Below are 24,873 nucleotides of genomic sequence, written 5' to 3' on the forward strand. Positions count from 1 at the left end.
CTTTACTGACGGTCAAAGCAGGTTTCCAGAGCTGCAATCCTGCCCGAGATGTTTTCCAGCGTGCGGTTAACACCCGCCAACTGCGCAGCCACTGCCTTCCCAATCGATTCAATCATGTAGGGCAGCCTGGACGGCCCAATTAATGCTGCCTCCACTTTCTTAATTTTCCGGTAAACCAGCGCCATGCCCGCTCCACACAGCAGAAAGCCGGTCACCACCAAGCCAAATATATACACATCTTCGACGTCCTACACATAAAGTGTGTAAAGGCACATGACCTGCCATCTCCTCCACGAGTCCATCACGTAACCCATCACATGCGTCCCGGCAGGACAGGTCGAGTCCTCCGCCCCCGAATGTCTTGTGGAAAAAATGGTGTCAATTGCGTTCAGAGACCACTTTAACAGATCCATTTTTGTTGTTTTCCAGAAGAGCAAAGCTGCAGCCTCACAGACAACACGCCACAGAAGCAGGAAAGATAAGGAGGGAGGGAGAAGAGAAAAATGCGTCCGTCTCGGCCGAGTGCAAGCTGGCAAAAAAGAGTGTTACTGTCACTTTAAGGACGGCCCCCAGCGGCTGCGGGGCGCGCCGCGCTCCGAAGCCGCCATTGACAGGCTGAATGACCATTTCATTTCTAAACGGATGGCTGTCTGGATCCGTGACCATCGTGTGCCATTTCTCTGGTTATCACAAGAGCTGGACCTCAACCATTTTCCGACACATTTCACTTTTAACAAGAGATTTTGTCATGGAAAGCGGAGTGAAGGCTTCGCGCGTCACGATGGATTCGCTACTGGAGCGAGACAAAACCACCTCCGGCTTTCAGATGGCGTTCAGACAGCTGTCGGTGGTTTTTCCATCGAGTGATTATCCGAGAAATTGTGGATGTGCCTGGACATGCCAGAACATGTCCCGTGAGGCTTCATCACGGCGTTGCTTTGCGCCATGTGGCACCGCCGCGGAATTCCTCCGCACGTCTGTCTCAATGTGTGGAAAAAGTGCTTTACACAATTCCTGTGCTCGTCAGACGACGTCCCGGATAAAACACAGCGTCCAGTTTGGAAATGAACAGCACATTCCACTGTTACAGGAGTTTTTGTCATGGAAAGAGGAGCGGAGGCTTTGCGCGTTGCGGCAGTGCCGCATGGCGCACAGCAATGCTGTGATGAAGCTTCACGGGACATGTTCTGGCATGTCCAGGCACATCCACAATTTCTTGGATAATCACTCGATGGAAAAACCACCGACAGCTGTCTGAACACCATCTCAAAGCCGTCCTGTGAGACCAAAACGGAGGTGGTTTTGTCTCGCTCCAGTAGCAAATCCATCGTGACACGCGAAGCCTCCGCTCGGCTTTCCATGACAAAATCTCTTGTTAAAAGTGAAATCTGCCGGAAAATGGTTGATGTCCAGCTCTTGTGATAAAAAGAGAAATGGCACACGATGGTCACGGATCCATACAGCCATCCTTTTAGAAATTAAATGGTCGTTCAGCCTGTCGATGGTGGCTTCGGAGCGCGACGCGCCCCACAGCCGCTGGGGGCCGTCCTTAAAGTGACAGTAACACTCCTTATTCTCTACCAAGCCCATAACATTTTCACTGAAAGCCAGATAAATTTTTCTAATGGTTTCCAGCTGCCAGTCTCTAACAGTTTCTGAAAAAATTGTGATGGAAAAAAAAGCCCAAATAATTCCGCCATTTCCTGACAATGAAAATCCGCCGAGGGGGCTGGACCACTCCTCACTCAAAGCCTGCTCACAGGCGAATGACGCAACCGACAGGCATGGAAAAACTCACGCATGGGCACAAAGGTTCAAGCTTGTCTGACGCAATCACACGTGATTCAAATCCATATGGTTTTTGAAAAAAATAATAAGGTCGGATACTTCTCTAATAGACCTTGTGTGTCTGTGTGTGTGTGTGTGTGTGCCATGCAAGGGCACTCCCAGTAATCCCAAAATGATTTTCCAGCCTATCGAGTAGAATATGATGATCCACTGTATCAAATGCAGCACTGAGATCTAATAGCAACAGAACCGTAGTGGTGTCTGAATCCGTTGTAAGCAGAAGATCATTCACCACTTTAGTGAGAGCCGTCTCTGTGGAATGATATTTTCTAAAAGCAGACTGCACTGGCTCAAAGAGATTATTCTCAGTAAGATAGTCTATGAGCTGCCGTGACGCCACTTTTTCCAGAGTTTTAGAGAAAAATGATAGATTTGATATCAACCTATAGTTTTTCAATACACTAGGGTCAAGATTAGGTTTCTTAAGTAATGGTTTGATCACTGCAGATTTGAAACATTTAGGAACAGATCCAGAAGTTAAAGAAAGATTTATAATTTCCAGCACAGTCGGCCCAAGAGTGGACCACAGGTCCTTAAACAGTTTTGTTGGTATAAGATCAAATAAACAGGTTGTGCTTTTTGTTGACATTATGAGTTTTGTCAGCATGTCTAGTGAGATACTATCAAATTCTGTAAATCCAGGTAATACCTCAGTAGTGGCGCCCACATCAATAGCAGGGTGTAGTGGCTGGATTAATGCATGCTGGGATATGTTTAAACTAATGTCTTCTATTTTCTTCTCAAAGTAATCCAGGAAATCTTGTGCTGTAAAAGGAGAGCAAACTACAGGTGGTTGTCCATGAATAAGTGTTGCCACCGTGTCAAACAAGAACTTTGAGTTGTGCTTGTTTTTGTTGATCAAATCAGAGTACTAAGTTCGCTTTGTAGCCAATAATGCATGTTTATAGTCTAAGATAGCATCACACCACGCAAGGTGGATTACTTCTAATTTTGAACGACGCCATTTCCGTTCTAGACCTCTTGCTTTATGCTTGAGGTCACGCAGGTAATCATTGAACCAAGGTGACTGTGATTTGGGGGAGCGCGGTTTTAACACAGATGGTACAATCATGTCGAGTGTAGTTTTGAGCACTGAGTTTAAACTATCCACAAGTCCGTCGACTGACTGGGTATTTGCCAAATGTGAAGCAAAGACATCAGGGCAATTCAACTGTAACGGAAGGTTGTTGTTCCACTAAACATGGCAGCAAAACTGTAAACTTAATAAGTGAGTGATCAGAGACCACTGATGTAAGAGGCATGATGTCAATATTCGTGACAGCAATACCACATGTGAGAACCAGATCCAGGGTATTTCCACTAATGTGTGTCGAATCCCGAATGCATTGCCGAAATCCTAATGCATCCACAATCTCCATAAATGATTTGCAGAGGGGATCAGAAGCCTTATTTATATGAACGTTAAAGTCACCAATGATCAGAATGTTATCTGCACTAGTTGACAAGTTAGAGATGAACGCACCAAATTCATCTAAGAATTCAGAATTTGGGCCAGGAGGCCTATATACAGTGACAAAGTAATACGGCTGATTTTTATTCTTCTGACCTTGGCAATGCGTAATATCCTGAGCAGAGCGGAGAATCAGATGCTAAAACGAGTTATATTTGTGACCCCCAACAGCTAATAAGCTAAACTTAGATTTACAAATAAGAGCAACACCCCCACCTTGCTTTGCATCATGAGGGACATGACTAAATGTATATGCTGGTGGGCAGGCCTCATTTAAGGGGAGGACAGCTGTAGGTTTAAGCCAGGTTTCCCATAACCCAATCATATCTAAGTGATGATCAATAATTAGATCACTGATCAACAATGATTTTTGAGGACAGTGATCTAATGTTAATGAGACTCAGTCTAAGGACCTCAGCGGGGTTAACAGTTGAACTGTTTGGGTTTAGGGGTGGTTCCAGAGTAGCATATATAAGATGCCTAGAAGTAGGTTTATGTTTGAGACATTCCACACGAGTTGTAGGTAACAGACATGAAATCTTTGCTATTGCTGGAACAACCACTGGGTCATCCTCAATTTCAACATCATCCAATATAGTAATGGGTATTAAGTTTGGAAAGCATATTCTTCTATGATTTTTCTACGGAAGCAGGCCACAGCCTCAACTTGTTGAATTTCCCTCCCTGGCAGATAAACTGCACTATCACCATAGTGGATTTTCTGCACTAATTTCCCCGCTAAGCTAATGGATTCCACACCCACATTTGTCATAAGCCTTGCAGGGTCTCTAATCACCTGCTCCGTGGCCTGCTGTAGTTTCTAATGTTACCCTCCCTGTAGAGCTCTATCTATGTTCACAGACAAGATGGTGGCACCTTCCCCAGTAGGGGGGAGGCCGTCCGGCATCAGCAAGCCACAGCAGCCCCAGATCGAAGGCCAGTTATCAATAAAACTAAAGCCTTGCTGTCTACAAAACTGCACCAGCCACCTATTTAACGATGTCAGCCTGCTAAATGCCTCATCAGTACCCCGGGAGGGGAGGGGAGGGGACCAGAGATTAATTGATGCCGACACATCTTTCTGGCAAGGTTACAAGCCCTCTCTATGTCCATTTTTGTGACTTCTGAGTGCTTCATCCTGATATCATTGATGCCGACGTGAATAAATATGTGACTATATCTTCTGTCATGTTCCTTAGTCTGTCTTCCCTTCTGCAGCGTCAGCACCCTAAGATGGGATGCAGTGTCAGGAGCTCTGGCCCCAGGAATACATTTAACGTCAGCCGGCGTCTGTAACCTGACTTTGTGGGTGATAGAATCTCCTATCACTAAAGTCCAGTGTTTCGGCCTGGAGACAGGAGTGGAAGTCACTTGTGGGCTCAGAGAATTCACATCAGGTAAATCCAAGGGGAGATCCGATTCACACTTTGCAGTGGTGAGTGTGATCGGGGTGCCACAACTGGGCACCAAGCCCTACGGGGCTTCCTCCGCCTGGCCACAGTCAGACAGCTGTCCTCCACAGCCGGCATTTCTAGGCTGATGCTAATGGGCACACTAGCCGGCCCAGCACTAACCTCATCTGGAGTGCCCGTAACATCTAACTCCACTGAGCTAAGAAGCTGCTCTAACTTACGGACACGGCTCTCTAAGAGAGCCACCCTATCTTCCAACATCACGCAGGATTTACGGAGGGTGAAAAGTAGGTAAAGTAGTGTACAGTGGTCCCTTGCTATAATGCGGTTCACCTTTTGCGGCCTCGCAGTTTCGTGGATTTTTTTTTTTTTTTTTTTGTGCAATTTTGTATGCTTTATTTTTAACAGCTCATTGTGTTCTGCGTCCTTATCAGTCGGGCCGGTCGCGGCACGGGTCGGCATCACCGCGATTGCTCTCACTGCCTCTGATGTGCCTACTGAGTCTGCGGGCTCAGTAAACGCAGCACCGTCCTCCTGTCTGCTGTGCGGAGTTGTGGCCAAAATCTGGCAACAGGTTCAGAGACTACGCTCGCTGTTTTGATGCGGATGTTGACCGCAGCCACAGAGCTCCATGGATTCTTTTCAGGTCCTGCATCCGTACCTCCGGAAGGCAGTGAGCAAAGGAAGAGCATGTGCATTGTGTTCTGCGTGTGTCTCTTTATAATCTTCTCGCCCAGAAGAAAAAAGAGTGTTTACACAGGAGAGAAAAGTGAGAACATGTTAATGTCTGATTGAGAAAAGTGTGTAGTGAGGGGTTTAACAGCCTTAAAACATCTATAATAATTGTAAAAAATAGCGCTGACTACTTAGCGGATTTTGCTTATCGTGGGTTATTTTTAGAATGTAACTCCCGCGATAGAGGGACCACTGTAATTTGTGCAATAAGAAATTTAAGAGTACAGCCAAGCAAGCACGAACTAACCAATCATGGATAAGCTAACCACTCCTAAGGCTCACACAGACGCAAATAAATGAATTAAAATTCACAGCAGTTACACTGAAAGAGTAGCAGGAGTATTAGGCAAAAAAAAAACACTCCTAAGATTAACACAAGAGTAAAGTCCTAAGCTAAAATTCACAACAGTTACACTAAACAGTTAACTAACAGAAGTATATATAAAATGAAATGAAAAAAATATTATTCTTTGCCTGTATGCTGGAAAAAGGGATAGAACTCTTCAAATGGACTTCCGGTAAGCTACGGAGGAAGATGGACGCATGAAGTAATCGCTCTGAAAAGGCAGGCGGTTGAAACCCCACTAATTCAAAAACATCTCATCGCTTTTAAAGTAGACCTGCATTGAAATAAATGTGGTCAGATCTCAGAAAGAAATAGCTGATATGTATTTATAAGACCCTTATGAATGCAGTAAAGTAAATCTGTAAGCCCAAATTTGTAATTCAGCAGAGAAATCTTCATTTAAAAATGACAAATTTGCAGCTAAAATTTGGCCCTCAGCGAAAACTGTTTGTACATCCGGGTCATTGCAGTGACGTCTGGCAGAAGACGGAGCTCTCCCGCCTTCAGTCCGATCCTACATTGAAATTGATTTTATCTTAGTAATGTTACTGTTATACACGTCCTGGTTTCAGCATCCAAAAGTAAGCAGCAATGAATGTGAGATACAGCTCTGCATGCTCAGATCAGCGGTGACATCGACAGTGGGCGACGTTCTTCCCCGACGCCTCGCTCTCTGCCTCTGCTGCACTTACTGAGTCTGCGTGCTCGGTAAATGCAGAAGTGGGCCAGTCACATCGCCCTCATGTCTGCTGTGCAGCCGGCACCACGTCCCTGTCTACTGAATGGAGGTGCAGCCAACTTGGCAAAAGTCCAGAGAATACGCTCGCTGTTTCGATGCAGAGCGGCCGGTGACACCTGTTGCTGCAAGGACAGACTTTCCGCAACGCCGCACGTCTCAGTAATCGGCGCCGCAGAGCTCCGTGGCCACTGAGAGAGGTTTATATCTTTTTAATGACTTGGATTCTTTGCGGGTCCCGCCTCCGTACCCCGCGACGGTAACACCGGAGGCGAAAGACAGTAGATTTTCATTGCGACACCACTCAATCAAACGGGCATATGGAAAAAGTCCCCCAAAATAATTTTCAAGCACAAATTAAAGAAATGTGTACTCGCCAAACGTGCTGCAAGACAATATGAAGTTTAAAAAAAAAAGTAGATCCTTCCGTATAAGACAAGAAAAAGGTGCAGATCCAAACTGACGTAAATCCACAAATTACAGTTGGCACACGCAATGCATGCTGGGAGAGAGTCTTTTCCCTGACGTCTCGGCTGCGTCCCGGATGTGATGACAGTTTTGCGGAGGGCTAAATTTTAGCTGTAAATTTGTCATTTTTAAATGAAGATTTCTCCGTTGAATGACAGATCTGGACTTGCAGATTTACTTTACTACATTCAGAAGGATCTTGTGTGTAATTGTGTGTGTCATTTTTTGGTCCAAAGATCTGACTGCATTTATTTCAATGCAAGTCTACTTTAAGCAAAATACTCGAAATATGAGTGGGGGTAGTAAAGCTAAGGGCAAGAGGATGACAGAAAGGACCAACATCGAGGTACCAATGTCACACGATGAAGAGACGAGTGATGCTAATGCTAATGGCAGTGAGCATGGCCATGAGTCCTCGGAAGCAACCGGGCCGAATTTGAGAGCAATAAGTGAACAAATCAGTGAACTTAACACGACACTAACGGCTAACTGGGACAAATTCAAAGAAGACTTCAAGAAAGATATCAAAGACAAACTCGCACTGTTCAAGGAGCAGATTAATTGACTAGCGACCACAACGCTAAAGCTACAGGGAACACGAGCGCGAGCTGGAAGCAGCCTGCGCTCGCGTGGACGAGCTGGAAACATTGTCAGCGGCAGCAAACAACGCACTGGAACAGTCACTTAAAGAACAAAATGTACTGCGTGACAAGATAGATGCACTTGAATCAAGATCAAGAAGGGGAAATTTGAGCATTTATGGAGTCCCTGAACAAAGCGAGACAGGCTCAGTAATCCAGTTTGTGGAGAAGTCAATTGTTAGTGAGAAGCTAATCGAGGACGGAGTGGATCCACGAATCCAGAGAGCGCACCGCTCACTTGCACCAAAGCCGGGCCCCAGCGCACCCCCCAGGTCCATAGTTTGAACTTTCTTCAATACAGAACCAAAGAAACAATTCTCAGAAATGCCTGGAAGAAGAAAATTCAGATTGGAGACAGGTACCTCTCCTTTAATAATGACTACACCACAGATGTGATGCAGAAGCACAAAGAATATAAGACAGTCAAAGCAGCACTCAAAGAGAGAGGCATCTGCTTTCAGACGCCGTTCACCCCAATGCGCATTCACTGGGACAGCGGACCACAAATGTGTGACAGCGCGGGAGATGCCATTAAGGATCTGCGTCGGAGGGGGCTTCTTTCTGGCCAACTGGACGAGAGGGGCCCCGTCGACAGCGACCCCACAACGTCACCGCAACTGGACCATGTGTCACCATGGAAACTCGTCTCCCGCCATGGAGAGAGGGAAGCTGCCAAACGAGCACGAGAATGTCTACAGGAGTTCCAGCGCAAACATAGACCTTGACATGATCATCCATATAAGAGCAGGACGTTGAACTCATGCATAATGGGTAATTGTTAGTTCTGAAATATTTACGCCTCTTTTCAAAATGCTGTGAAAGTTGCCATTTGAAATGACTTTAGTTTTGTGTCATGTCTGTGATCTGCTTTTTTTCTACAAAATTAAACAACTGAATGAACATCCTCCGAGGCCGGTGATTCCATCATTTTTGCCAGGGGTTGTATCAGGACAATTATAATTAATCAAAAAATTAGAGCAGATATTCAGAGATGGTCCACCTATCCTTTAGACTTGACAAATAGGATAAATGTGGTGAAAATGAACATCTTGCCTAGACTTCTTTATTTATTTCAATCACTCCCTATTGACATACCCTCCAAACAATTCATTGAATGGGACCGGATGCTATCTAGATTTATTTGGGATGGGAAGAGACCGAAGGTCAGATTCTCAGCATTACAGTTGCCTAAAGCTAAAGGGGGTATGGCGTTACCCAATCTGAAGTTTTACTTTTATGCGGCTCAGCTGCGGTTTGCATGTTGCTGGTGTGATCCTGGGTATTATGCCAAATGGAAAGAGATTGAGACATGTATACATGGATATTGCATCCAAACACTTTTGGGGGAGGATTCCATACCCAATGATATCAAAAACTGTCTCAACCCAATAACAATATTCACAATAGAAACTTGGTATAAAGTAGCCAAACAATTAAAAACAACAGGGAAAGAAAAGTACTAAAATGGATATTCTTGGACCATGAATTTAAACCTGCAAAATATGACTCAACATTTAAGAATTGGAGTAATAAAGGTGTTACAGCAATTTGTACAGCTATTAAAAATAAGGAGATTAGGAGCTTTCAAGATCTAAAAGCATCATTTGGACTCATTGATCAGGATTTCTTTTGTTACCTCCAATTATGAGAGTACTACAATAAGGAAGTTAAATTAGAAGATGGGGGTGAAGAAAATGCAGTTTTAGAAACAATAACAGGTGCATATCAACAAAAAACACTCAAGATTATATCAAAACTTTACAATAGTATGATGTCATGCCAGAATGTTACAACTGTATATGTTAAAGAAAAATGGGAACAAGAAATGATTACCACAATAACAGGTCAGGAATGGTACAGGATATACGAGTTGGCACAGTCTTCCACCACTTCACTAAAATGGAGGGAATTCAACTGGAAGGATGTAATTCGATTTTTTATAACACCTCATATAAAGAGTAGACAGTTGTCAAGTCAACAAATCTGTTGGAGACAATGTGGAATGATCAATGTCAATCACACTCAGATTTTCTGGTATTGTTCACAGATTGTGTCATACTGGACCTCAATTCACTCAACCCTGACACAAGTACTTCGGTACTCTGTCCCTTTCACACCAGCAACATTATATTTAGGACATGTTTCTGAAGTTGTTACAAATAGAGAGGAATATTTAGTTAAAATTTTATTAACTTCAGCAAGAAAGGCCATAACAAGAAGATGGCTCAAACCTGAACCACCAAACCTCACTGAGTGGGTGGACATTATACAGGAAATATTCAGTATGGAGAAAATGACATTCACTCTGCGACTGAAAGAAGAGAAAATTATGGAAAAATGGGACAAATGGATTACATACCAAAATACACTTGTCACATAACTAAACATTTAAAATGCTATAATACTTTAATGTTTGCGGCTGTTCCTTTTTTTGGTTTACTTTTCTTTCTATTTGTCTGTGTGCATTTATTTGTTAATATATTCAATCAAAATTGAAATGAAAAAGGGTTGTAATTTTCTATTGAAAATATTTAAAATATTTGTGGGGAAAAAAAAACTCTTCAAATGATTGTTCATTACTTCCCATTTCAGTTATAGTCACAGGTGAAATGTTCGTCCACAGCCTTTGATCTGATGATTTGTGCAGTTTATAGCTGCACATGAAGGGATTTTTTTTTAGCAAAATTACAAAGAATAAAGTTGCCTGCGCCTCATTAAAGATCAATAGAAAAGAGCGTTCAGGTGTGGGACATGGGAGTGGTAATATGGCGGACGGTTAGCTTCGGAAATATTGGCCAATGAGTGATCCTGTGTTATATAGAGATCAGTGGCGTGCTCCACACGCTCACGAGCGCCACTAGCTTAGCTTATGTCAAGCGAAAAGTGGACGCTCTCCTTATGGTCAAACAACTGTCCACAGTTTCTGGGTATTCTGTGTTAGTGTGCGGCCAACCTGCTTGATGAATTCCTGTACAAAAAGTAGTTCCCAGATAATTGTGATATATTCCTGTGAGATAATGAGTATATCTCATCTAAATCAATTCTAAAATTTACCAGGAATAAAATTATTTTAAGAGTGGCCGTAATAAATATTTAAGAAACTTAAAAGTTTATGAGCAACTTCACCTGTTATTTTTCAGCACATTGTAAACATGGACACGATGGAGTTTGATGCTGAAGAGTTCAGAAAGATACAACTGGAATGTTTTGATGACCATTTACAGCTGGAGAGGAAGGACTTGAGTGTTAACTTGGTGTTAAAGTCAGAACAAGAAGCTGCACTGAAAGAGATCAATCTGGGACAAAGAGACACTTTGTGTGTTGTTGCTCCAACGAGAGCAGCACGTGGAGCAGGGCGGAGAAAGTAGTCCGGCGAGCTCAATCTGTGGGCACGAGATATCCCACAATTCCAAAATAGCAGAGATGCCGCTCCAACGACAGCGGCACTCTGAGCAGGGTGGGTGCACTCGTCATTCTCTTAATTTTTCCAGGCTAAACCCTAAAGAGCATATGTCTGTGAGTTATATTTACCTTTTTTATGTTAAACTGACCTGTTATGCTCTTCTGAAACAGTTGATAGATGCATTTTATAACTTAAAAATCAGAGCAATGCTAATGTGTTAGCATGTCTATGGCGTTTTCAATGTTAAAGTTAGCATTAAAGAGTCAAATGCATTATAAATTGTAATATTAATTTATTTCTATTTATGTATTATAATCATAATAAAAAGTAAAACAGCAGATAGTATAAAGTTTGTTCAATAAGGAGCTGGAAGAAGTCTAAACATCAAATCCCTCTGCTTCCTTAAAAGTACTACTGTTAACAATCATGATAATAATATTATCTATATTTTCGGTCATGAGATTTGGCTCATGACCCAAAGAACGAGGTTGCGAGTACAAGAGGCCGAGATGAGTTTCCTCCACAGGGTGGCTGGGCGCTCCCTTAGAGATAGGGTGAGGAGCTCGGAGTTGAGCCGCTGCTCCTCCACGTCGAAATGAGTCAGTTGAGGTGGCTCGGGCATCTTTTCCGGATGCCCCCTGGACGCCTCGCTGGAGAGGTGTTCCGGGCACGTCCCATTGGGAGGAGGCCCCGGGGAAGACCCAGGACACGCTGGAGAGACTACATCTCTCGGCTGGCTTGGGAACGCCTTGGGGTTCCCCCGGAGGAGCTGGGGGAGGTGTGTGTGGATCAGGAGGTCTGGGTGGCTTTGCTTGAGCTGCTGCCCCCGCGACCTGACTCCGGATAAAGCTGAAGAAAATGGATGGATGGATGGATGGATGATAATAATAATAATAATAATATAATAATAATAATAATAATGTTACAATACAATTTTAGAAAAAGACAAAGACCAAAAGGACCTGATAAAACAAAACACAATAGAAAAGATAAAGCCAACTAACAGTGAACATAAATATATAAAGAAATAAATCGGGGTTTCCTGTGAACACCCGGTGACGGTCACAGCCCCACTTTATCCCTGTATCCTGTGAAAACACATTCTTTATATTTTGAACGTTTGGACGCTGCTTTGACACCTCACACACACCGCGACCCCACAGAATGAAATGAAGAGTCTTTTCTTGTTTGTACAAATTTGATTCATTTTAAAGTTGTTCTTCCCTCATAATTGATGTCCCCCCTCCATCCCTGAACAATTTCTCAATGTTTTTGGTAAAAGGTTATTTTTTTGCTTTGTCCAAGATCTGGGCTGATTGGAATTTTACCATGTCTATTAATTTAAATGACTTTTTTGACTTTAAGAAGACTCAGTGAGTCTGGTCCTGATAGCTTCCATTATGAATGACCCATGTTGCCCTTTTTTGAAGAATAATTAATGATTTTATTGAACTTGTGTAGTTAATGACCCAGATCTCTACACAGTCATTAAAATCTGGTCAGACGGTGGAACAGTGTAGGATGTGGAGTGATTTATGATCCAGAACATCTGAAATGCTTCTTGATAGTTTGGTTTGTACATATTTCATGTGTGGTTTCCACCTGATTTTCTTGTCCCAGTGAGGACAAAACACTACTAGAGGAGTGATTCTGAATAAGGAAGGTTCAGGGGGTTTTTTTCTCACTAAATGGATGCTGCACTCACTGCAGTTTATTGTCTGGAATAGTCCCAGATTGTATTTCAGAGCTTCTACAATTCAGAATCCCCCCCAATAATTTTGGGTTTCAGTTTTTTTTTTTCACCCCTGAGTCATTCAGATGGTTGACCTTTGGCATGTTTCTGTCTCTTGTCAGACATTAAACAGTCTATGGTGGTGATGGAGTTTGGATCAAACCGAGATCCAGAAAATGTGGACAAAATCTTCAACACCATCAGGAAGATCCTCCACATCCCCGTACATGGGTACTACTTCACAGTACTGCTCACAGTCATGTTGGTGATGAGGAAGTAATGGGTAGCTATGGTATCAAGAACAGGAATGTGGAGGGACAGATGGTAGTAGGTTTTGCAAAAATGATGAAAATATGTGGCAAATACCCGTTTCAAAAAAAGGGAGGAGCACAGGGTGACATATAAGAGTGGAGGAAGGTGCACACAGGTGGACTACATTCTGTGTAGGAGATACAAGCTAAAAGAAATTGGAGACTAAGGTGGTGACAGGAGAAAGTGAAGCTAGACAGCATAGGATGGTAGTTTGTAGGATGACTTTAGAGGTGAAGAAGAGGAAGAGAGAAAGAACTCAAGGGATCAGATAGTGGAAGGCGAAGGAGGAAAACTGTTGTGTGAAAATTAATGAGCAGGTGAGAAGGATGGAGGAGAAGCAATTATAGACAACTGGAAAAGTACTGAAGACTGTGGTGAGGGAGACAGACAGGAAGGTACTGGGTGAGATATCTGGACAGACGGGGGTGACTCATGACCAAAGAATATCAGCAAGAGTGAAGGAGAAAGTCTACAAGACAGTAGTGAGACCAGCTATGGTGGACAGCTTAGAGACGGTGGCACTATCGAAAAGACAGAAGGCGGAGCTGAAGATGTTGAGATTCTCTGGGAGTGAAGAGGATGGACAGGATTAGGAATGAATTAGGAATGAACTCCAGAAATGAATTCCATTAGGAATGAACATGTCAGAGGGACAGCTCAGGTGGGACAGTTTGAAAACAAAGTGAGACTGAGATGGTTTGGACATGTGCAGAGGTGGGACCCAGGGTATATAGGGAGAAGGATGCTGAGGATGGAGCCACCAGGCAGGAGGAGAAGAGGGAGGACAAAAAGGAGGTTCATGGATGAGAGAGGACATGAGGTGGTTGGTGTGACAGAGGAAGATACAGAGGACAGGGTGAGATGGAAACCATTGATCTGCTGTGGTGACCCCTAATGGGAACAGCTAAAGGAAGAAGAAGAATTGACACTGCTGTTCACACATACCCAATAGTTGTTTTTTTGTTGTTTGTTTTTATGATTTGTTTGTGTGTTTTGTGGCCTGCTGTTTGCATCACGGAATAGGCGTCAGTAGGCGGGTCTGTGATGTTTCGCTCACTTTTAAATTCTCTGTATATTTGGGGTCTGATTGATAGCCGTGAGTACCAGTGAACCTCCATCACTGAATCCACAGTAACCATGAGATAAAAGCCATCAGAGGGTTTATGGGTACCTGAACACTCGACACACCGCTCATGATGGTTGGTGGAGCACTTGCCCGCTTGAGTTTGCGCAGGAAGTATAGATGCCGCTGGGCCTTCTTTGCCAGTGATGCAGTGTTGGTGGTCCGGGACAGGTCCTCACTGATGTGCACCCCCAGGAATTTGGTGCTGCTCACTCTCTTCACAGCAGCACCCTCGATGGTCAGCGGCAGGTGTTGGGTGTGACTTTTCCGGAAGTCAGCAACAATCTCCTTGGTCTTGCTGACATTCAGCAGGAGGTTGTTGTTTCTGCACCACGTGAGTCTCATCTCCCTTGGTAATGAGCCCCACCAGAGTTGTCATCCGCAGTCTTCACTATGTGGTTTGTGCTGTGGTTGTTGTGCAGTCATGTGTCAGTAATGTGAAGAGCAGTGGACTGAGCACACAGCCTTGGGGAGCCCCTGTGGTCAATACAATGCTGCTCGAGGTGTTGTTGCCAACACGGACTGCTTGTGGCCTCTGGGTGAGGAAGTCCAACAGCCAGTTGCAAAGGGAGGTGCTGAGCCCCAGTTTGTCCAGTTTGCAGATGAACTGTTGAGGTGTTATGGTGTTGAACGCTGAACTGAAGTCTATGAACAGCATTCTCATATATGAGTCCTTCTTGTCCAGATAGGTGAGGGCTGGGTGCAGGGCTGAGCAGATTGTGTCCTCTGTAGATCACTTGGCTCTGTATGTGAACTGGGAGGGGTCTGGGGGGGGTGGATTTGATGTGTGACATGACTAGCTGTTCAAAGCACTTCATGATGATGGGTGTCAGTGCCACCGGAAGGTAGTCATTGAAGCAGGATGGAGCTGTTTTTTTTTGGGGGGGGGGGGGGCACAGGTATGATGGTGGCAGCTATGAAGCTTGATGGAACAACGGCTTGCTTCAGGGACGTGTTAAAGATGTCTGTGAAGACATCCTTAAGCTCCTCTGTGCAGTCCTTCAGCACGCGACCAGGGATGTTGTCTGGACCTGTTGCTTTGCAGGTGTTGATGGCCACCAGTGTCTTCTTCACGCTGGTGACAGAGAGGCACAGGGTGTGGTCGTGGGGAGGGGGTGGGGTCTTCTGTGGCTGTGTGGTGTCAGTGCTTCAAAGCGGTTCAGGTTGTTGAGCAGAGAGGTGTTGCTCTCACAGCTCTGTGGTGCTGGCTTGTAGTCAGTGACAGCCTGAATGCACATGTAAATATGTGTTTTTCAGACAATGTTTATTCCCTTCAGTTTGACCTTTGACCTTTGCCCAACCACTCCAAAGTCTAATCAGCTCCAGATGTCTGTCCAAGCAGAGCTCTCGAGTTGAGATGCGCTGAAGGAGTTATTTCCTGCCAAATCTTGTCTTGCAGGTAAAAGTGGTGGAATGTTGGAGAGTGTCCTGCATTAACATGAGAGCGTGACATGTTGAGTCTCACTCACACCAAGTGCATGAGCGAGACACACACACACACCAGTGAAAACAGTGCCCAGAGTCAGTAAAGACGGTCCTGTCAGGTTATTTTATTGCTAATGGCAGGGTCCTGGTGGCCACTAGAGGCCACTGTTGCTGGTCAGAATTTCCCCTGAAGAGCCACATACAGGAAAATAAACTTTTGTGTTTCTGAATCTTCACGACCACAACCTCCTTTTTTTGGACCAGAAGTTATTCTGACAGAGAACTTGCCCAAATGTGAGTTGCTGCCATGTGTGGTTTCTGACACGTGATGACTTACAGCTGTTTAAACATCTGGGAGAGTTAATATTGTTTTGTTTTTGTTTTTTTAAGGATTCGCAGTGCAGGAACTGCAGCCATCAACATGTGTCTGGTGGCGTCTGGTTGTGCTGAAGTGTATTACGAGAGCGGGATCCACGTTTGGGATGTTGCTGCTGCGTCGCTGATCGTCACTGAGGCGGGTGGAGTTCTGCTGGATCTGGACGGTGAGTCACTGCTTGGGGGAGGAGCTTTGGGGATGTGATGATAAGTGACTGTGAGCCAACACCTTCTGTCTGTTTTTGCTGCGTTTTGTTGGAGAGAACTCGGGTCTTTTTCCACAACACAAAACTAGTTCTACTCGGCTCGACTCGACTCGGTTTTTTTGCTTTTCTACTAGGGTTAGTACCTGGTACTGAGTGCTTTTTTAGTACCTGGTGAGGAGCGGTTCCAAGCAAGCTGAGCTGATACTAAAATGTGACGTCAACAGGCTGCCGGCCACTGATTGGTCAGAGAATGTCGTCACTGGACGAGTCACGAGCGCGCTGTCCGAGACGAGAATCAAACCCGCCATTTTTAAACGGTCACAGTGGTGTTACAGCGACTGTCCTTTTCTTTTGTATCACTGTGAGTTTTTTTACTTCAATCAACTTTCAATCAACTTTTTTTTTATATAGCGCCAAATCACAACAAACAGTTGCCCCAAGGCGCTTTATATTGTAAGGCAAGGCCATACAATAATTATGTAAAAACCCCAACGGTCAAAACGACCCCCTATGAGCAAGCACTTGGCCACAGTGGGAAGGAAAAACTCCCTTTTAACAGGAAGAAACCTCCAGCAGAACCAGGCTCAGGGAGGGGCAGTCTTCTGCTGAGACTGGTTGGGGCTGAGGGAAAGAACCAGGAAAAAGACATGCTGTGGAGGGGGGCAGAGATCGATCACCAATCTTACTTGCACAAAACCACACCGTGGTCCGTGGATGAGCTGCGGACGTTTCTGTGTTTGGTGGCGGAGGAGAGAATACAGAGAGGTGGATGAAGTGATCCGAAATGAGAAAATCTCCCAGTCTTTGGCTGCGCCCGGCTCACCAGACATTACAGCAACGCAGAGAACAGCTGAAAAAGCTTAGAAGTGATTACAGGACCACAACGACCGGAGTAGGTCGGACCATAAGGGCTGGAAACGGTTCGACTGCAGGAACGCTGTTAATGGACACCGAACAGCGAGCAACAGGAGGCAGGATGACCGCGACTCGGCCACGACTTTGTTGGAAGCGATGGATGGTAAGTGTTTTGTGTCTGTAGTCTGCTTGAAAGCACCGTTTAACGTTACTTATCCCATTGGTGGGAAGCACAGTTTAACAAACGAAGGTGAGTCTAAACTTGTGTTAAAGTAACATCGTTGTCTCATGTATGTGGACACAGTGAGCTAGCTGACTGCTAACTAACTTCGTGCTCCACTTAAGTATTAACTTTGGACAGAAAAACACCTAAAGTCAGCAAGACAACAAATGTACATTTGATTCATTTAGTGCCATTACTGTGATGGGTTTTGTTTTGTTTTTTTTAACTTGTTATTTTGTGTTTTGTTGAAGAATCCAGTTCCATAAGTGAGGAGGTTTCGACCACCAGCTTCAACATCTGTATCAACGTCCAGCACCACACAGCAACGTGTCATCACAGGGAAGAATAACGTGTCTCACATCACGTAAGTTTGAGCTGCAAAATGTATTTCCCAAATAGCAAATATGTATGTACAGGTGCTGTTCATGAATATCATGAAATATCAAGAATATCATGAAAACGTTACAGTCACACTACAGTCAGATTGATATGTTTCAAGTGTTTATTTCTTTTAATTTTAATGATTATAACTGACAACTAATGAAAATCACAATTTCAGTATTTCAGAAAATTAGAATATTTGGCCAAGTGAACAGTATGACCATGTCCAGTACTCAATACGTAGTTGGGGCTCTTTTTGCCTGAATTCCTGCAGCACGGAGTCAATCAGTCTGTGGCACTGCTCAGGTGGTATGAGAGCCCAGGTTGCTCTGATAGTGGCCTTCAGCTCTTCTGCATTGTTGGGTCTGATGTGTGGCTTCTTCCTCTTCACAATACCCCGTAGATTTTCTATGGGGTTAAAGGTCAGGTGAGTTTGCTGGCCAATTAAGAACAGGGATACCACGGCCCTTAAACCAGGTACTGGTAGCTTTGGCACTGTGTGCAGGTGCCACGTCCTGTTGGAAAATGAAATCTGCATCTCCATAAAGTTAGTCAGCAGCAGGAAGCATGAAGTGCTCTACAACTTCCTGGTAGACGGCCGTGTTGACCTCAGACCTCAGAAAACACAGTGGACCAACACCAGCAGCAGATGACACGGCACCTAAACCATCACTGTCTGTGGAAACTTTACACTGGACCTCAAGCAACGTGGATTCTGTGCCTCTCTTGTCTTCCTCCAGACTCTGGGACCTTGATTTCCAAAGGAAATGCAAAATGTACTTTGATCAGAGAACATAACTTTGGAGCACTCAGCAGCAGTCCAGAGCCCTTTTTGTCTTTAGTCCAGACAAGACATCAAGTCAGCAGTCTGCCCTGTGATTGTGTCACCCACAGAACCAGACAGAGACCAGTTAAAGACCTTTGCAGGTGTTTGGAGTTAATTAGCTGATTAGAGTCTGACACCAGGTGTCTTCAATATTCAACCTTTTCACAAGATTCTCATTTTCTGAGAAACTGAATTTGGGGTTTCATTAGTTGTCAGTTATAATCATCAAAATTAAAAGAAATAAACATTTCAAATATATCAGTCTGTGTGGAATGAATGAATATACAAGTTTCACATTTTGAATGGAATTACTGAAATAAAGCAACTTTTTCATGATATTCTAATTATATGACCAGCACCTGTGTGTGTGTGTGTGTGTGTGTGTGTGTGTGTGTGTGTGTGTGTGTGTGTGTGTGTGTGTGTGTGTGTGTGTGTGTGTGTGTGTGTGTGTGTGTGTGTATACACGAGGTCTGTCAATAAAGTAACAGACCTTTTTATTTTTTTAAACTATATGGATTTGATTCATATGTTTTTACGTCAGACATGCTTGAACCCTTGTGCGCATGCGTGAGGTTTTCCACACCTGTCGGTGACGTCATTCGCCTGTGAGCACACCTTGGGAAGGAGTGGTCCCGCCCCCTCGTCGGATTTTCATTGTCTGGAAATGGCGGAATGATTTGGACTTATTTTCCATCAGAATTTTTTCAGAAGCTTAGAGACTGTTAGAGACTGGGACCTGGAAACCATTTGAAAAATTTATCTGGCTTTCGGTGAAAATGTTACGGGTTTCACAGAGAATAAGGAGTGTTACTACAGCTTTAAGGACGGCTTTAAGGACGCTTGGTGCGCCGCGCTCCGAGCTGCGATGAGCTCTGTGGATCCGGGACCATCGTGTGCACTTTCTCTGGTTATCACAAGAGCTGGACATCAGCCATTTTCCGGCAGATTTCACTTTTAACAAGAGATTTTGTCATGGAAAGTCACGCGGAGGCTTCGCACGTAACGACCGATTCGCTGTTTGAGCGAGACAAAGGAATACCTCCGTTTCGGCGTGTCAGAGGACAAGTTAGGACATGTCCAGCTCTCCACAATTTCTCTGATACTTACTGGGCTGGTAAGCATTGAAAGCCGAGGTAGACATGTCAAGATAAATTTTTGAAATGGTTTCCAGGTGCCAGTCTCTAACAGCTTCAGAAAAAATTCTGATGGAAAAAAAGTCCAAATCATTCCGCCATTTCCAGACAATGAAAATCCGACGAGGGGGCGGGACCACTCCTTCCACAAGGCGTGCTCACAGGCGAATGACGTCACCGACAGGCGTGGAAAAACTCACGCATGCGCACGAGGGTTCAAGCATGTCTGATGTAAAAACATATGAATGAAATCCATATAGTTTTTGAAAACAATAAAAAGGACCTATACTTTATTGACAGCCCTCGTGTGTGTGTGTGTGTGTGTGTGTGTGTGTGTGTGTGTGTGTGTGTGTGTGTGTGTGTGTGTGTGTGTGTGTGTGTGTGTGTGTGTGTATACACACACACACACACACAATTTGCTGGACCTTCCCCAAAGTTTCAGTTATCTTGGTCACTTTGCATAAAAGTTATGTTCTTTCAAAATTATGCTCAAAATGGTCTGATTTGTTGGAGGATAATTTTGAAAGAACATAACCTTTATGCAAAGTGACCAAGATAACTGAAACTCTGGGGAGACTGAAAGGTTTTTGTAGGATTTTATTACAATTCTTGTGGGGTTTTTTGTAGATAATTTTTTTAAACTTGCTTTTGTTCATCACTTCCCATTTCTACCTTCATTATTGTCCAGGCAAGAGAAAAGGGAGCCTGTTCCATCAAGACAATCTGTCCATCCTGAGTGATGTTGAGGCTGAAGCTGAACTGGGTTCAGTGTGATCGACACAGCTGACTGATCCTTGAGGAAGCAACGGTGGTGGAACCTGAGTTTAATCAGGCATTACTGTTCATCAAATCAAATCAATTTTTTTATATAGCGCCAAATCACAACAAACAGTTGCCCCAAGGCGCTTTATATTGTAAGGCAAGGCCATACAATAATTATGTAAAAACCCCAACGGTCAAAACGACCCCCTATGAGCAAGCACTTGGCCACAGTGGGAAGGAAAAACTCCCTTTTAACAGGAAGAAACCTCCAGCAGAACCAGGCTCAGGGAGGGGCAGTCTTCTGCTGGGACTGGTTGGGGCTGAGGGAGAGAACCAGGAAAAAGACATGCTGTGGAGGGGAGCAGAGATCAATCACTAATGATTAAATGCAGAGTGGTGCATACAGAGCAAAAAGAGAAAGAAACACTCAGTGCATTATGGGAACCCCCCAGCAGTCTACGTCTATAGCAGCATAACTAAGGGATGGTTCAGGGTCACCTGATCCAGCCCTAACTATAAGCTTTAGCAAAAAGGAAAGTTTTAAGCCTAATCTTAAAAGTAGAGAGGGTGTCTGTCTCCCTGATCTGAATTGGGAGCTGGTTCCACAGGAGAGGAGCCTGAAAGCTGAAGGCTCTGCCTCCCATTCTACTCTTACAAACCCTAGGAACTACAAGTAAGCCTGCAGTCTGAGAGCGAAGCGCTCTATTGGGGTGATATGGTACTATGAGGTCCCTAAGATAAGATGGGACCTGATTATTCAAAACCTTATAAGTAAGAAGAAGAATTTTAAATTCTATTCTAGAATTAACAGGAAGCCAATGAAGAGAGGCCAATATGGGTGAAATATGCTCTCTCCTTCTAGTCCCCGTCAGTACTCTAGCTGCAGCATTTTGAATTAACTGAAGGCTTTTCAGGGAACTTTTAGGACAACCTGATAATAATGAATTACAATAGTCCAGCCTAGAGGAAATAAATGCATGAATTAGTTTTTCAGCATCACTCTGAGACAAGACCTTTCTAATTTTAGAGATATTGGGCAAATGCAAAAAAGCAGTCCTACATATTTGCTTAATATGCACTTTGAATGACATATCCTGATCACAAATGACTCCAAGATTTCTCACAGTATTACTGGAGGTCAGGGTAATGCCATCCAGAGTAAGGATCTGGTTAGACACCATGTTTCTAAGATTTGTGGGGCCAAGTACAATAACTTCAGTTTTATCTGAATTTAAAAGCAGGAAATTAGAGGTCATCCATGTCTTTATGTCTGTAAGACAATGCTGCAGTTTAACTAATTGATATGTGTCCTCTGGCTTCATCGATAGATAAAGCTGGGTATCATCTGCGTAACAATGAAAATTTAAGCAATACCGTCTAATAATACTGCCTAAGGGAAGCATGTATAAAGTGAATAAAATCGGTCCTAGCACAGAACCTTGTGGAACTCCATAATTAACCTTAGACTGTGAAGAAGACTCCCCGTTTACATGAACAAATTGTACTCTATTAGATAAATATGAGATTAGATATCTTATGAGATTTCATATTTAAATTTGTCCATTAAACATTAAAATCTGGATGAAAAGCATAAATCAAAAGTTTTTAATGTGTTTTAAGCCTGTTTGAGTTCAGTGACAGCGTTAATGGTCATTAAAACCGAATTAACATTTTGTGTATGAACATCAGTAAATGCACAAACTCCCACATTTGAGATTTAACAATAAGTTATCAAAGCAAGTTACTTTGGTATAAAAAGTATTGACATCTAACACATTTATTGCTCTCAGAAACAAGTCTTTACAGACCAAGTCACTGACGTCAAAACAAAATGGAGCAAAGTGTGACTGAAGCTGTGATAAGTGCTGTAATTAATTAATCTAAATTTAGACAGCTTTATTTATTTGGACAGCCACAATTTTAATACTTAATAGCGACAGCCTGCAGTTATTACTTATTTACGAGCTAACGATTAGCTTACCATCATGCTTTGTCTCTTCATCTCCAGCAACTTGTATCTTCTCGTCTTCATATTGTTGTATGAATTCCCAAAGTCTTCTGTACTTTTCAAGTGTGTTTCGTCTCGTCGCCAGCAGCTTTCTCTTAAAAACTCACAGAGCAGCAAACACAGTCCACCATTGTTTATGTTTGTGTCACGTATAAATCGACGTCACTGCAGTTTGCAGTGCTGACCCCACCCACGTTGAGGAGGTTCTATTTGTAGTAGAAAAAGATGCACCTGGACCCAAACCGAGTACAGTCGAGTCGAGCCGAGTAGTGCTAGTTCTGTGTAGTGGAAAAGGGCCTCTAAAGTTTTTGGTGTGTCTGTTGGAGTACTCTGATGGCTGCCGTGTTGTGGGTCAGGTCAGTCAGTGTGGTTTATCAAAGATAACCTTTGAATTGTCCACATTGAACTATGGGGTCCCTCAGGGTTCCGTTCTTGGTCCACAGCTATTCATACCTGATGTAGCTGCTGGAATTCAGGTTAGTCATAGCTCTGGGATTAGCTTTCACTGTGGTGCATGGTGTTTGGTGTAATGTGCCTGTTGACACAGGTTGGGCATTTGTCTCCTCCGCCAAAAAGGTTGGGCAGAGGTTCTGTTTTCGCCTGTTTGTTTGTTGGATTGTGTGTTCAGGATTCAGAGCCAGGTATTCAGCAAAATAGAACACAAATGTGAGACACGCAAAACACAGGAAGCGAGTTAAAAAAAAGTTTTAATACACAGTGAGCCAAACATACAAAAACAGAAGTGGGTAAGGATTCAACAAAAATAGCCTTCGTCCAATAGGGGTGTGGTATCTAACACACGGCAGGAGAGTGAAAGGATTCAACAAAAATACAGTCTTAACAGCCAGATCACAGTCAAGGGGTACCAGTGGGGTACACTAAGGGTAGAAATTTGATGTTCCTATATTAAATTATTTACACTCAGAAAAAATGATTAAAGGTGTTGTCTAATAAAAGGCAAAATATCTTTTTATTAAGTTCACTTCCTGAAAAGCTAGAGCTGATTTTGAAATGCATGTTTTTTGTGCCAAAGTGTGGTGTACGGACACTATAATTTCATCATGTGTTAAATGATAAGGTGCTGTTATTTAAATATGTGATGCTTATGTCTAATATGTTTTCTTGATGGATAAAATCTTAATTCATTTAAAACTGCTTTTCATTTAAAACTCATTTAGAACTGCCGCAATCAAATGCACATTGAAGCACTGGGGCCCAGGGTTAAACACTGGTCCTAAATATACAGGACATTACCACAGGCACAGTGCCTCACAATTTTTCAATTTTTTCCATTTTCAATTTATTTTCATTTATATAGCGCCAAATCACAACAGAGTTGCCTCAAGGTGCTTCACACAAGTGAGATCTAACTTTACCAACCCCCAAAGCAACAGTGGTTAGAAAAACTCCATCTGAGGAAGAAACCTCAAGCAGACCAGACTCAAAGGGGTGACCCTCTGCTTGGACCATGATACAAACATAAATTACAGAACAATTCACCAAACAAATATACAGGAAATGCTGTTGGTGCACAGGACAGGAGGGTCTCCAGCACAAATACAGCTCCCATCTCTGGATGGAGCTGCACCTTAAACAGAGAGAAAAAACAGAATCAGAAAGACAAGAAATACTGTATAATTTGTCAGCATTAACCCTCTGGGTTAATTTAGTAAAGCTTGGCTAAGACCAAGCTTTACTAAATTATAAATAACGTTTTAATGATATGAGATAGAAACTGTTTTTTTTTTTGTTTGTTTTTTGTTTTTTTTGCTGAAAAGTTAACTCCTTTTGAGCTAGCCATCGGCCATCTTTTTACTCCTCATAGAAGCTGTATGATGACGTGCGCAATGTGAGTGTCCAATCGGAATTGGTTCACTATCACATGGTTTTCCAAAATCCAATCGTAGGGCAGATTTACGTCACGTGAAAAGCCAAAGATCGTTTTCAGGAGTGATGTGTTACTAGTTGGCCCATTTGAATAGCCCCCTTGGTGCTCCAGTGAGTACATACTATTCCAATGCACCCTGCTCATTATGCACAGTGATCAGTGAAAGCAGATGGACCAGACGGAGAGCCTCTGATGACAATCTCATGTGCTCAGAGTCTGTAACTATCAGGATTGCTCCACTAGTTTGCATGCGAATGTTACTGGATAACTCTGTTGCTTCCTCAGTGTAAAGCACTGTTTACCATATCAATGGACAACAAAACACAAAGACCATTTTGTATATATTGTTCAAAATGTGCATTTGTGTTTGTTTGAACCTTTTTGTTGTACAGTCTTTCACACAAGACGTGAAATTACCTTTATAAAGTGTCAAAACAGTTGTTTATTATAGTTTGCTGTGTGTTTTGAATAAATGTGTGTGGAAAATTATTTTCCACTTTACTTTTTTCTTTATTTCTGATTGTAAACCTTTATTACACTTATAAAACACAAGAAAAGCATATA

At 43.3% G+C, this 24,873-nt stretch overlaps 1 protein-coding gene across 1 annotated transcript in view; it reads left to right on the forward strand.

Annotated features, from left to right (window-relative positions):
* Window positions 1–24,873, forward strand: part of impa1 (inositol monophosphatase 1) — an 87,295-nt gene that overhangs the window by 46,920 nt on the left and 15,502 nt on the right. Inside the window, exons 7-8 of the mRNA XM_034183570.1 lie at window positions 12,915–13,023; window positions 16,043–16,194. Of these exons, the coding sequence (XP_034039461.1) occupies window positions 12,915–13,023; window positions 16,043–16,194 (261 nt within the window). The remainder of the gene's footprint in view (window positions 1–12,914; window positions 13,024–16,042; window positions 16,195–24,873) is intronic.

This window comes from Thalassophryne amazonica, chromosome 12, assembly GCF_902500255.1.
Source record: "Thalassophryne amazonica chromosome 12, fThaAma1.1, whole genome shotgun sequence".
NCBI classification, from domain to species: domain Eukaryota; kingdom Metazoa; phylum Chordata; class Actinopteri; order Batrachoidiformes; family Batrachoididae; genus Thalassophryne; species Thalassophryne amazonica.